At 40.5% G+C, this 15,342-nt stretch overlaps 1 protein-coding gene across 1 annotated transcript in view; it reads left to right on the top strand.

Moving 5' to 3' along the window:
* Nucleotides 1–15,342, top strand: part of LOC121856423 (Down syndrome cell adhesion molecule-like protein Dscam2) — a gene marked incomplete at its 3' end in the record, with an annotated part of 359,709 nt that overhangs the window by 278,043 nt on the left and 66,324 nt on the right. The window contains exons 7-8 of the mRNA XM_042352021.1: nt 2,977–3,116; nt 5,208–5,331. Coding sequence (XP_042207955.1) covers nt 2,977–3,116; nt 5,208–5,331 — 264 coding nt within the window. The remainder of the gene's footprint in view (nt 1–2,976; nt 3,117–5,207; nt 5,332–15,342) is intronic.

Below are 15,342 nucleotides of genomic sequence, written 5' to 3'. Positions count from 1 at the left end.
TTTTGCGGTGGTGGGGGAGGGGGTCCTTTCTATAAAATGGATGAACACTTCGGGGAAAAAAATCGTAGGAAGTTTTATCTGAAAAAATATACCTGGATACTCAGTCGTGACATCATGCAAAGGGCCTTCATACACACACACACACACACACACACACATTTCACACACACATACACATTTCACACACACATACACATATCTACTCCCTCTCCATCACTCCTTCCATTAAATCTAGTCAAAATACATCGTCATCATTACATCATTTCTAACCGTGTCCAATTTCGCTATAATAGTACTTTATTATTTGTCATCTTCATTCCATTTAAGAGTCTTCCCCAGCTACCTTTGATCTACACTACTACTATAGAGCTTGACTAGGCTATTGATCCACCTCTCGTTTTATACACAGGTGATATACAGTAATTCATGGGACACTTTTACCTGCCCAAGTCAATCACTGTGTTAAGAAAATGGTTCGTTTTTATTCCTTCTCTCTTGTTTATCCCTTTCTCCTTTCCATTTTGTTGTGTCTCGCTTTATTTTTCTTTCCTTTCTTGTTTGTCGTCCTATTTTCTTTTCTCCATCCATCCTTTCTCTTCTGCCTCCATTCCTCCTTCAATCTTTGTTCTTTTTCCTTCCCTTTTGCTCCTCCTCCCTCCCTCCCTCCCTCCCTCCCCCAACACGACACATACACACGGTAACGATTCACACATGTTCACGTATGTCAATTAGGGATGCATTTGGTCTTTCGTCATTAATCAACGGTGAACTAATTGCACCTTTTACTCTTTAACTGCCGCTAATTGGAAATAATTATCGTTTATATGAAAGAATTTATCGTTTAATTCTCACCCGATTCATTAAAACGAAATTTTAGTTTAATTCAATAAAAAAAAAACACTTTTGTGTTTAAATGTTGGGCGTGTTTTGTGTGACCCTGTGTCCGTGATGGTCATTGTACTCAGGGGATAGTCATTGTACTCAAGGGATAAAATCATTGTAATCCAGGGATTAAATCATTATACTCAAGGGATAAAATTATTGTACTCCAGGTATTAAATCATTGTACTCAATGGGTAAAATCATGGTACTCAAGGGATAAAATCATTGTACTCAAGGGATTAAATCATTATACTCAAGGGATAAAATCATTGTACTCAAGGGATTAAATCATTATACCCAAGGGATTAAGTCATTGTACTCTAGGGCTTAAACCATCATACACCATAACAAAAACACACTACGTACTCAAGAGGTTAAGAGTACATACAGTATTTCAATAACTTCTTCACCCTTAAATTGAAAACACTTCAGTAAATCAACCTTTATCAATAGAACAATCTACGTAATGTGTCTTGTCTCCGATCATTTGTTTTGCTGTCACGTCTTCTGCTATTGTTCTCCCGTGTGGTGTTCTGAGGCAGAGATGGTGTTCGTCAGGGTGTGGATGTTGTCTTTAACTCTCCCTTAGGTTCCTCTCTCCCTCAGAATGGCAACAATAACTGCTACCACTATCACTTGACACACACACACACACACACACACACTCTCTCAAATAGATGTCTTCTTTAATGAGGATTAATAATAATTTCAAGGATTATTTGTAATTATGTTCTATATAATGTTTAACCAGTTTTTATTTTATATCGTTCATATTATTTATTTCTTCGTCTTTCATTCGTCTAATCTTTGTTGCTCGTTAATTTTTTTTTTTTGTTTTTTTATTATTTTATGTCCTATAATGATAATATTTAGTACACATTATAGTAAACTAGATTATTGTGTGTAGTAATTCTTTATCTTGTGACATAAATAGAAATTAATAATGCTGGTTATGTTAATCCTAGCAACTGTGGTACTCTTAAAGCATTATGGTAAGTAGTATTGTGAATAAGACTTTAATGATGGGTTAGGATAATAGAAGGATTACTAGTTGTTATAATACACAAATAAATGTCATTATTTTTTGTATTTTTTTATTAAACCAAATGACTGAATCAAATGACGTAAATATAAAATTTTTAATTATTTTATGTTAAAAATTTTTCTTCCTAACAAAAAGTTCTTGTTTGTTGTTTATTAAGAGGAAAATAATGATACGTGAATTTTTTTTCTTGTAAAGATAAAAAAAATGCTACAACTGACCTTTGACCTTGATGAATTATGGTCAAGGTCACAGAGTAAGTGTTGACAGGTCAGAGCAGAATGTTAGAATGTAGTTTGTATTGTGGTCATGGGTAGTGCCAGTCATCAGTAGTGCCAGTCATCAGTAGTACCAGTCATGAGCAGTGCCAGTCATCAGTAGTACCAGTCATAAGCAGTGCCAGTCATTAGTAGTGCCAGTCATAGGCAGTGCCAGTCATTAGTAGTGCCAGTAGTGCCACGGTGACCTTCATCATGTGACGTCAAGACCATGTTTTGATACATTACAAAGCTCGGTGTTTGCTGTTTGTTGAGGCCAAGTTCTCCGATATTGTTTTCATCTGGACTAATGAATGTGTTTGTTTTTTTCATTCAGTAAAGCATTAATTAAATGTAATATGGCGGCCAGTATTGTATCAAGCACCATTAATCTGGATAACAGGATTTTCATTTAATTTGGCATATTACGGAGGCTTTATTGTTATGTTTTGAACACTTTCCCAGACTGACCAAACTGTTTTTATTATTATTATTGTTATTATTATTATTATTATTATTATTATTATTATTATTATTATTATTATTATATTGTTCTCGTGAAAATAATAATAAATTTTTTTGTACGTATGTTAGGTAAATATATTTTATGCAAAGAACAGACTTACCATTGACTTTTTATTGTGTGTGAGAGAGAGAGAGAGAGAGAGAGAGAGCCTGCTGGTCATCCGTCCGTCACTTGTACGTGAAAACAAACTTGCGTATAATTATAATTAGACACATTATACAACACTGTATAATCACCTCCCTCACGTGCCCTTCTCTACTCTCGTGCAGGTACGTGTATGGCTGTGAACGGACGCTGTACGTACAGGAGGTAACACAGGCCGACGCTCACGCCTCCTTCATGTGTCGTGTGAGGCATCGGGCCGCTCACACACCCATCACGAGCCCTCCCACCTCCCTCACCGTTCTAGGTAAGTTACTCCTGCATCTTCACCACCCCTGTCTCACGCACCTGGGGGAAGTCACATATATACCTCACTCACCTGGGGGAAGTCACATATATACCTCACTCACCTGGGGGAAGTCACATATATACCTCACTCACCTGGGGGAAGTCACATATATACCTCACTCACCTGGGGGAAGTCACATATATACCTCACTCACCTGGGGGAAGTCACATATATACCTCACTCACCTGGGGGAAGTCACATATATACCTCACTCACCTGGGGGAAGTCACATATATACTACCTTGTCCTACCTGTCCCGAAATTAAGATGGACTCAATTAGTTGATTTAATTGATTTTTAAACTGTATTAATGTGTTGGGAAGAGCCATTGATCCACCCAATTTAGCTCTGAGTATCATGTGAGTCAATAACCTATAGCTTAAGGGGGTTTAGATACTTGTTTTATTACCTTTTCCCCCCTTGCTTTCGTCTCTTGTTTCATCCCCTCGTATTTTTTTTCCTTTCCCCATCATTACTTCCCCTCTCTTTCTCCTTCCATCCGTTTCTCCTCTTCTAATATCTCATTTTTCTCCTCACCTCCTACCCTCACTATCTCCCCTCACTCCTCACTATCTCCCCTCACTCCTCACCATCTCCCCTCACTCCTACCCTCACCATCTCCCCTCACTCCCACCCCTCACTCCTCACCATCTCCCCCCACTCTCACTCCCTCACCATCTCCCCTCACTCCTACCCTCACCATCTCCCCTCACCCTCATTTCTCACATCCATATTTCTCCTTTTATTTTCACCCTCAGTCCCCTCTTCCACCCCATCCCTCTTTCTCTCCACCCCTCAGTTATTCTCACTCTCTCCCTCCACTTCCCCTCACTGCCATCCTTCTCCTTGTACACTTGTCTCCTCTTCCTCCCTCTCCCCTCACCCCTCTTCCCTCCCTCCCCTTTACCATATTAAGGGACCGCCCTCGGGTTCCCCTCGTGTAATTGGTGACTATGACAACGACCCTTGATGTTCCCCTCACTGACCTGATGGACTTATTTCATGGAAGCTAAATTTGATGTTAAGTGGTGGAGGTGAGGTCAGGTGGCCTTGCTGTCCCCTCACACTGAATTATAATGGACTCACGAAATTATATCAAAGTATAATGAAGGCTTATTTAGTCTTATTTATGTATATACCTTAAAGTGAATAGATTATTTTGGTCGTTTTGTTATTTATTTATATATAATAATTAGACTCGCTGTATTTTGGAGATCATATATGCGATGGTTGTTTTTTTTTAATTTATCAGTAATTTATGTAAGGTTTAGATCAGTCTAGGAGTGCGATGGTCAAGTGGATACAACGCTCGTATCCTGTTCCAAGTGTCGGTGGTTCAATTCAAGGGAGCTCTCAGTTCAACCATGCTGTAAATGGGTACCTAAGTGAATGCGGTCGAATGCTGTACCGGCCCATGCTGCCTCCTTGTGTACTGAAGGCTTAGTATACAGTGTGGTGTATCCATGCTGTTCCTAATGGGCAGTTATGCCTATGAGACCCTCTGTCACTTCAAGATCAGTATCAAATTTAATAGTTTTTCATTTGCATTTCTTACTGTATGTATCAAGTTGTTATGGTGTTGATGGTGTTAATTTACTACATTCCCTTCCATCAACCAATCATCATCCACATACCTTTGTCATTAACCAATCATCATCCACATACCTTTCTCATTAACCAATCATCATCCACATACCTTTCTCATTAACCAATCATCATCCACATACCTTTCTCATTAACCAATCATCATCCACATACCTTTGTCATTAACCAATCATCATCCACATACCTTTCTCATTAACCAATCATCATCCACATACCTTTCTCATTAACCAATCATCATCCACATACCTTTTCATCAGCCAATCATCATCCACGGTACTTACGAGTATGAAAACCTACAACATATGATTTTTTTATTAATTATCAAAGTCAGAAACGCTTTATACATCTTGTCATTCGCGCGTTAAAAAATAAATAAATAAATAATAGAAAAATAATCTGTGTTAGGATTCCCAGATAATAACACATTGTCTTCTCTCTCCCCAGCTGCGCCTGTTATAGATAGTCCACCTAGGATGGAGGCTGACCTGACGAGGATGTTGGAGGTGGTGGAGGGTCAACCATTCACCATCCCTTGTTTGGCCCATGCCCATCCTCCTCCACACTTCAGGTAGGTCCTTCCAGCCCCTTGCTTAAGTCACCCATCCATCTCCTGGTGGTGAAGCGGCCACAACACCATCTTCCACCAGACTGACCTCAATCAACCCTTCTGTCAGCCAGAGATTCGCCAGGTTGTCACGAACATCTCCTCTAGCAACCCACTGTACACACACACACACACACACACACACACACACACACACACACACACACACACTTACTTCCCTCTCACATCAACTCAACCACCACCACCACCACCACCACCACCACCGTTTCCATATCCTCTCCAGCGTGAGGTTAAGTCGACTATATTGTTACCACATCCTCTTCTTCCAGCACTCTGATTTAGTTAACATATCTCATCCCCACCTTGTATAGCTTCCAGTTTCCAGCAAGATAAATACGAGCTGACAGAGAGACCAATATCTGCCGGCCCTTCCACAAGACATTCTAAGAGCCGGTTGAAGTCATCCATCCAGGCGTCTGATTTGTGGTTATGACAGCAGCCATTTGTTCTTAACCCGGAAGCCATCAGCCATCTTAGTGGAGGGGAGGAGGAGTGTTAGGGAGATGAGGAATAAATATACGTTATGTCTCTCCTTATATCATGTTCTTGAGAAACGAGATATACGAGTAATTATCCTACCCTTCCTCCTCCTACTTCCAAGACGTGATATAATTGATTTGGTAAAGTTGGGGGGGGAGGGGGTGGTGTGGGTGGGATATATCGCCTTACCTCTCCCGACAAGCCTATCTTGCCGGGGTTAGATTTCCATTAGTGGCAGACAAGAGGATCTGTCTCGATCCCCTTCCTCCTCCTCCTCACCACCACACACAGACACACTCTCTCTCTCTCTCTCTCTCTCTCCTACACAAACGTCTAATATCACTTCCCCATCATGTCCTCCACAAGGTCTCTCGCGTGTTTACTTCGACAGGAATGACTTACAATTGAAGAGGTAAAGGAGATTGCATTGGAAGGTTTTATTTTAACACCTTGAACCTTCCTTCCCCCCCCCCTCGTGTGCTTCAGGTTCACATATATAAATAGATCAAGGTATAAAGTTAGGTTAATTAGTTGTTTTTTTTTCTTGTGTGTTAAGGGGTCTTTTATATGTGTAAGGTGTGAGGATGGGTAGAGGGTAGTGTTAGCTCATCAAGGAACAAGGTGGTGAGGGTGAGTTAGTCGTTGACCTACCTGCCTGTCTGTCTGCCTGCCTTCCTTCCTTCCTTCCTTCCTTCCTTCCTTCCTTCCTTCCTTCCTTATCTTACTACCAGACCAGCCAGCCAGCTTGTTGGTAAGTGGTGAGGATGAGTTAGTCGGCCTTCTACCCTCCCTTCCTCTCTCCTACTCTCCTTCTCTCCCTCCCTCCTTCCCTCCCTCCCTACCCACCAGACCAGCAGCCAGCCTCCAGCTAAAGTGTAGGTTGGTTGGGAGGGAGACGAGGGGGGGGGGCTAACAACAGAGGCTGAGTTAGGAATGGTATGGTGGAAGAGGGACACACACACTCACACACACACACACCTCCAGAAGACTCGTCAATAAACTTGTCAGCAACAGCCGCCCCGTGACTACCTGGCCGGGAAGAAGGGCGCCAGCCATCTCCCCGTGGGACTATATTGACTCCTCCGCTAAAGCAGGATTCCCAGGGAGGAGTTGTGGTGGCGTGGGGACCTGTGTGTTGCTGATGGTTGATGGAGAGGCTGAATATTTTTACCTGGTTGGGACATCGTTTTCTTCTGCGTATTTTAGGGGGATTTTTTCTTCTTTTTTTTTACCTTTTTTTTTTCATTTAAATTTTTAAGGCAACTTTTTTGTCTTTTTTAGATTTTATGTATTTTATTTTTTAACCCTTTTTTTAATTTATTTCATCTTGTACTTCACATTTTTCAGAGCCTTGACTTCACTTTTTTGTTACTGTAAATTTATAAGTTTTGGAATGTTGACTTTCTCACTATTGTTTATAATTACTGGAGGAAGATTATCATTTATATTTTTTAGGTCTATTTTGAAGCATTTATGGCACCTTTACCAGATGTTAGACTCACTTAATTATTTGGATCTTGTCGTTGTCCTCTCTAACACCACTTAACAACCAAATCACCTTGTTTGATCGATGAGGTACTTGGACACGACCTTGAGCTGTGACATACATAATAAGCAATATACAATTCTCATATATCATTTATTAACTGAATTTATACGTGGAAATTGGTCTTACAAACATCAAGACGGTCTCGTAGTTCGGTCAGGATTCGTTCAGCGGTCAATTGATGAAAGATTGTCACCTGGGGTTAGTCCACTATGTTTGTTTTCTACTTGCAATTTAATGTTTTTTTTGTAATCATAACAGAGGATTAACACCTACTCCGGGGAGGGGTTGGGAGGGACGGGAGGAGGGGTAGGAGAGGGGGGTGAGGAGGGGCAAGGAAGGGGAATTGGGAGGAGGGGAGGATGATTGGGATGAGGAAGGAGGGGAGGCAGGAGAAGGGGGAGGAGGTGCGTGGTGGCAGGGGTGAGGGGCGGGTAGAGAAAGGAGAGGGGCGGAAGGAAGGGTGAAATTCTTGAAGTTATGAGCTCTTAATTTCATCCTCTCACAAGCCCTTATAATTGGCTCTGATTCTGAGGTTATGATGCATGGTAACGAGGAGAGGGTCGTGGTAGAGGTGAATTGTAATCTACTGTGAAATCTCCATATAACGGATTCCGATATAACGGACTAATCTCTTATATATAATCCGCTAAATAGAGGTTTCATTGTACTTGATACTTATAGGGCATGACATACAGTCACTCATAAAAACTATCTGTACTTGGGGTGATCGATGAATTTTAGAATGAACACTACGACTCCTTTTGTCTCGGTAGGGTTGTCAAAATCTTTCGTCCGTTGTGTCATATTTTTCAACACAATTTTGTATAGATAGTTTTTTTTGAGTGTTCATTATGTAGAGATTATAATTGTATCTATCTATCTACTTATCTATCTATCTATCTATCTATCTATCTATCTATCTATCTATCTATCTATATCTAATACAAGTCTCTACCGGTGCTCTATTCTCTCTCAGATGCCTTACGTAAATCTCTCTCATTCTCTCTCATTTCAATAACACTTAATTGGCTTAACTTCAAGATGAGACACAAAGATGGCTGCTGGAATATAACGTTGGAAATTACCACTTAAGGCTGTAGGAAGCTTGAGTTCTCTGAGCCTTTGTTGATGTAATGACCATTGTTGGTGATTGATGTTGTCTTTATGTATGTGGATATGTTTAAAATGTGTAGTGTATGTTGATGGATTGTGATGGAAGAGTGTATGTGGAAATGTGTTGTGTGACGTATTTATTATAGAATGTTGATAGAAGCTTAAACAACTTAACCCTGTCTCCCTCCCCCCCTCCCATATTCAGGACTCATATGTCAATAATATATTACATTTCCTGTATAACTAAAGCACCAATTGATGATTTAATTCCTTAATATCGTCGTCAAGTACAGTACGTGAAGCCCAAATAAAGTTTTCTGTTGTTCACTCTAATAACAGAAGTAATGCCGTCTGTTGGATGTAAACATAATCACTGTTTCCTCTAGTTCATACCTGTATAGTCCATCATAATAATACTCAGGTAATACAGTAATATCCTTGTTTTATTATTACTCACATTCTAAAAAGTATCTTTGTGGAGGGATCCGATGCATTTCAAAATGAACACTACGACTCCTCTTGTCTCGGTAGGGTTGTCAAAATATTTCGTCCGTTGTGTCATATTGTCTTACGCAAAACTGTAGAGATACTTTTTTTGGGGGGCTTGTTGGTTGAAATAATACTCAGTAATATATTTCTCTCTCACTACCGCCATCTGTGGGACGTATACGACACTTAACTCTGTATTACGTGTTTTGTTATAAGTTGAATTTTTAGTTTATATAATCTGTTTATCTTCAGTTGTCAAGTTTATCTTAATAATGAAGAATTCAGGCAATTTTTTTAATACCTGATCGACTACCTCAGAGCTTAATGTTTACGTCTTGTCTGTGTGTGAGTCAGTGAGTTTGACTATGTGTGAGTGAGTGAGTCAGTGAGTTTGGATGAACATTCTGTAATACTGTGAACAATATTTATTAGTTTGCTGTAACGACTTTTATTCTTAATGCTAAAAGATGTTTGAGTTTATTTGTATTAACTGAACACGGATTTCTTTTATAACCATGGTGAAAACTTATGGTGAAAACTATGGTGAAAACTTATGGTGAAAACTATGGTGAAAACTTATGGTGAAAACTATGGTGAAAATAAGATGGAATGGCTTATACCTGGTGAAAAAAATAGGTGTGTTATTTATAATCAACCACAAGATGACAAGCGCCGGACAGATCAATAACCGGGCGGACAGGTAAAGTGACACCAATTACCCTTAGTTGTTAGTGTAGCCAGCGCAGGTAATATCTCTCTCTCTCTCCCTCTCTCTCACACACACACACACACACCCCCATTCCCCAAATATGTAACTGTATATTTTCAGCCTTCTGGCTGCCAAGCTCTTTCAATAAACCGTTAATTATTATTATTATTATTATTATTATTATTATTATTATTATTATACATACACACACACGTATATATATATACACACTACCACTACTTTGTCGTCAATCGGAATCGAGTATGACGATCATCCAGCTATGATACAATGATATGAGTTATTAAGGATGTCACCTTCATTGGTGAGTTTTGAGGTGACTAAAGAGGCCGATACGGGACCAGCAGAGTTGTTCACAGATGTTGCATATACGGACGGCTACATCGAATGCGGGGGGTGGGTGGGGCGGTGGCAGCGTCTTTCCGGCATTGGCGCTTGTCTGCCTCGGTTTGCAGTCGGGCTAACTCGAAGGTATTGACACCTTTTTGTGTGGCGCTCCTACAAGCGTTACGGTGTGGAGAAATCGTCTCCCAGGTGAGGGGGTCCACTTGGCACTTATTCAGGTTTGTCTTGAGACTATCCTTATACCTTTTCAATTGCCTGCCAGCGTTACGTTTACTATTCGTTTGGTGACCGTGAAGTAGCTGCTTTGTCAGTCTACTGTCGTCCATGCGGGTAACATGGCCAGTCCAGTGTAATTGTTCATGGATAATGGTCGCCTCGATGCTGCTACAGTTGGTGTCAGCAAGAATACTGACATATGTTTTCTTGTCTTCCCAGCAAATTCGGATGATGGAACGTAGACTACGTTGGTGAAAGTTTTCAAGTGCCTTGAGGTGTCTCCTGTATGGGACCCATGTCTCACTGCCATATAGCAGGGTGGGGAAGACCACTGCTCGATAAACGTGTAACTTTGTAGATAATTTCAGCTCCCTACAGCTGAAGACACGGGTACGGAGTCTGCCAAAGGCTTGAGATACACATCTGATCTGATGCTGAATCTCTTCAGCGATGTCTGCGGTGGTGGACAGGTGGGAGCCGAGATACCGAAAGTGGGTAACATTAGTGAGGGTAGTACCGTTAAGCTGGATGAATGGTGGAGGTGTGTCTGAACCAGGGGCAGGCTGAAAAAGAATCTGAGTCTTAAGAAAATTCACTTCTTGGCCGAAGTGTGCATACGCATCTGCGTTGATGTTCAGGATATCCTGTAGGTCGCCTTCTGCGTGATCAACAAGGGTGAGGTTGTCTGCATACTGAAGATCAGTAATGTAAGCTGCTGACACCTTTGTTTTTGCCTGAAGTCGTCTAATGTTGAAAAGACCCTTCATCCAGTACTCGGTGTCCACCCCGCCGGCTAAATTGACACTGGCAAGAGTAAGGAAGGCAGCCAAGAAGATGGAAAAGAGAGTTGGTGCCAGTACACACCCTTGTTTAACCCCCGTTTGGATGGGGATGAACACACACACACACACTCAAACAACCATAGATCTCCATACGAAGAAGTTAACCACATATTAATATGTATGTATGTACATTGTACAGTATGGATGTTTGTATGTATGTATGTATGTATATATGTATGTATGTATGTATGTATGTATGTATGTGTAAATCATTACCAATTTACGCGACATACTATACGACTTTAGGCAGTTGGGTGAGAGCAGACAGACAGATTACCAGGGCACAAACACAGAGCTATGTAGGGATTACCATGTAGAAGAGGTGACATCGGCTAAAATTGCCCCCGAGTAGGAGTCAGCTTACACTAATGGCAGCCACGGATTAAACTACACTCGTTGGATCACCTGAAGATTTGTCACCCCGTGTTTGTTTCACCTGATGACGAATTACCTTTACACTACCTGGTGAGGGGGGGGGGAGGAGTAGGAGTCAAGGTTGTGTATTGGTTGGGAATTGAGGGGGTGGGGAAGGGAGTGGATGATGATTGGTTGATGGAAAGGTATGTGTGGTGGTAATTGGTTGATGGAAAGGCATGTTTGGATAATGATTGGTTGATGGAAGAGGAAAGTGAATGATGATTGGTTGATGGAAAGGTAAGTGGATGATGATAGGTTAATAGAAAAGGTGTATGTGGAAGATGAGTGGCTAATCGAGTTGTAAACAAATAATCGCTTTTGGTACCATAAGGGAAGTTTTAATTGGTTAATGGAGGAAAAGTGAAAGCTGATTGGGTGATAGTGACGAATGAATTATGGTAGACGTGTGTGTGTGTGTGTGTGTGTGTGTGTGTGTTCAAGAGCCATTAGAAAGTCGCTTGAGGGGAGAGAGGATGGCTGGCTTGGACCAATTAAATCTAATTGTTGTAGTGCACAGTTGAACCACCCTAGTTGAGTAATCTGTACCTCTCTCTCTCTCTGTCTCTCTCTCTCTCTCCTGATTAGACAGACACGCCCACACACCTCCAGTCATTTTAGTTTAGACTGGATACCTAAACACACATGAACCTGTTTAAACCAAGAACTACATAGGAGTCAGTTATTTCCTATTAAACTGTTTCCAGGAATACAGTTACTTTTGATTATTCTCGACTCGTAAATAAGTGATCCAGTTACTTTAGACTAAACTGGAAACAGACACACGAGATATGCAGTTATTTCGGTATTAAACTGGATCTAATACGATAATTGACATCCAGTTAAATGGTGATACAGTCGACATTAAGAAAACCTTTACTCACATGGAGTCTAAGAGTTGACTGGTGACTGGACGCGTTAGAGTGGCATAGACTGGTGGTGTTTCATTGACTGTGTGTGTGTGTGTGTGTTTTTCCTGTTCTTGTTTTCTGTCGTGTTCTGTAAACCAATTTAGAAACGATGTATTGAATTGTATGTTGTTTTTTGGTGGGGGTATTGTAAGAGAAACTGACAGACAGACAGACAGAAAGAGAGACTGCGAGAAGGGAAGACAGAGAGAGAAAGACAGAGAAGGGGCGAGAGAGACAGATAGATACACACACACACACACACACACACACACACACTTACTTTCAGCGTAATCAGTATCGTGCAATTGGACAGCTTTCAATCTGATTGTGTAGAAATAGATTGATTACAACCTCTCACACATCGTAGAAATAGATGCCGTCAACCCGTCTATCGATCGTCCACTTCTCCCCTTCCCCACTCCTGTCTCTGAATAACCCCCCCCCCCCAGAACTAATCAGGTACTTAAACTCTTCGGTATTTGCCTTTCTTTCAATTAGTGGCGCAAACAGAACCAATCTGAGTGGCGCGTGACACGAGGGCCAAATTTAGATCTTATGAAGGAGGCGCATTAGGGTTTGTTTACTTCTGACGACTGGTGGATCAGCTGTTTTGTGTGCTTGTGGGTAGACCATGGTGGATCAGCTGTTTGGCTCAAAAGGGGCAGTGATCCATCAACCTAATCCATATACGGTAAACTGGATCAACGAAGAGTTATTAAATATCATGTTTATATTACGAGCCACTATTAGAATCAGCGGACGATTAGACACAACACAACACACCCAGCCACAACACAATACAACACGCAACACAACACAACACAGCACAGCACAACACAACACAAAACTACTTGGAGAGGTTAGGTTTGGTTTGGTTTAGTTTCGTTTCGTTTGTTTAAGTTAAGTTAGGTTTAGTTTAGTAAGGTTAGGTTTGGTTTGGTTTGGTTCATTAGGTTAGGTTTGGTTTAGTAAGGCAGGTCAGGTCAGGTCAAGTTTAGTATAAGGGTATTTAGTCATCACGTGAAAGAAGGTTAGGCCAGGTGAGGTCAGGTCAAGTTTAGCGTTAGTTTATTTAGTCATCACGTGAAAGAAGGTTAGGCCAGGTGAGGTCAGGTCAAGTTTAGCGTTAGTTTATTTAGTCATCACGTGAAAGAAGGTTAGGCCAGGTGAGGTCAGGTCAAGTTTAGCGTTAGTTTATTTAGTCATCACGTGAAAGAAGGTTAGGCCAGGTGAGGTCAGGTCAAGTTTAGCGTTAGTTTATTTAGTCATCACGTGAAAGAAGGTAGGGTGCTTAATCTTCAGGTAATCTCACTATGGTACTGGATACTATAACTTAGGTGACCCTGAGACGGCAGAAGAACGTGAAGTACAAGTGTAGCGAACAAGAGAGAGAGAGAGAGAGTCATACAGAGAGAAAGACATACAAAGAGAGAGAAAGAGACTTATAGAGAGAGAGGGAGAGAGAGAGAAAGAGACATACAGACAGAGAAAGCGACAAAGAGAGAGAGAAAGAGGCTAGAGAGAGAGAGAGAGAGAGAGAGAGAGGCGAGTGGCATCTTAGCCTCGTCACCTTCAGTCCTCCTCAAGATATAGTGAGAAAATATTATCCGGTGATCCAAGAGGCACAGGAAAAAGAGCCGGTCGGTGTAGATAACATGGAGGTAACTGCTCGTAAGCCGGCTATATAAGGTCCAGCAGACAGCCCTTACTCTTTTATATAAGGTCCAGCAGACAGCCTTTACTCTTTTATATAAGGTCCAGCAGACAGCCTTTATTATATAAGGTCCAGCAGACCGCCTTTACTCTATTATATATGGTCCAGCAGACAGCCCTTACTTTTTTATATAAGGTCCAGCAGACAGCCTTTACTCTCTTATATAAGGTCCAGCAGACAGCCTTTACTCTCTTATATAAGGTCCAGCAGACAGCCTTTACTCTCTTATATAAGGTCCAGCAGACAGCCTTTACTCTCTTATATAAGGTCCAGCAGACAGTCTACTCTCTTATATAAGGTCCAGCAGACAGCCCTTACTCTCTTATATAAGGTCCAGCAGACAACCCTTACTCTCTTATATAAGGTCTAGCAGACAACCCTTACTCTATTATATAAGGTCCAGCAGACAGTCCTCACCTAACCTAACCTATGACACTCGTGTTGACGATCAAAATGGCGTCCAAATGATCCTGAGACTGTAGCAACTGGGGGTTTATTGTGTTTTCGGTGTTTCTTTGTCTCCGGTATTTTCTTTGTTTTTGTGATTTCCATGTGTTTTCGGTCTTTCTTTCTTGGTGTTTTCGGTGTTTGTTTTTAGTGTTTTCGGTGATTTTGTTTTTGGCGGGTGTTTTCGGTTTTCTTATTTTTTTGTTTCTTTGTTTTTGATTTTTTTTTGTGTTTTCGGTGTTTTCTAGTGAGGGTAAATTAGTGTAAATATCGTAATTTCTCTGAGCACTAGGAACTAAGATAACAAGAGTCGCGGATCAAGATAACACCAGAGTTTAATGAAATCTTGTTGTGAGCGAGTTAAAAATGATGAGCTACTTGTCATTTTATTATTAGTATTATTATTATTCCTGTTATTATTATTATTACTATTATTATTATTATTACTATTATTATTATTATTACTATTATTATTATTACTATTACTATTATTATCATTTTATTATTATTGTTATTGCTATTTTTATTATTATTATTATTATTATTTGTATTATTATTATTATTATTATTATTATTATTATTATTATTATTATTATGATGTACCAACCGTTATATTTTTATAGAGTTATGAACAAGTTCTAACACACACACAGACAGACAGTGTTTGATAATTCTCTCTGTAATAAATTAGATTTTTATTTAATTAA

Source organism: Homarus americanus, unplaced genomic scaffold (genome assembly GCF_018991925.1).
Source record: "Homarus americanus isolate GMGI-L3 unplaced genomic scaffold, GMGI_Hamer_2.0 scaffold10853, whole genome shotgun sequence".
NCBI classification, from domain to species: domain Eukaryota; kingdom Metazoa; phylum Arthropoda; class Malacostraca; order Decapoda; family Nephropidae; genus Homarus; species Homarus americanus.
This window is presented reverse-complemented; position numbering and strand designations above follow the sequence as displayed.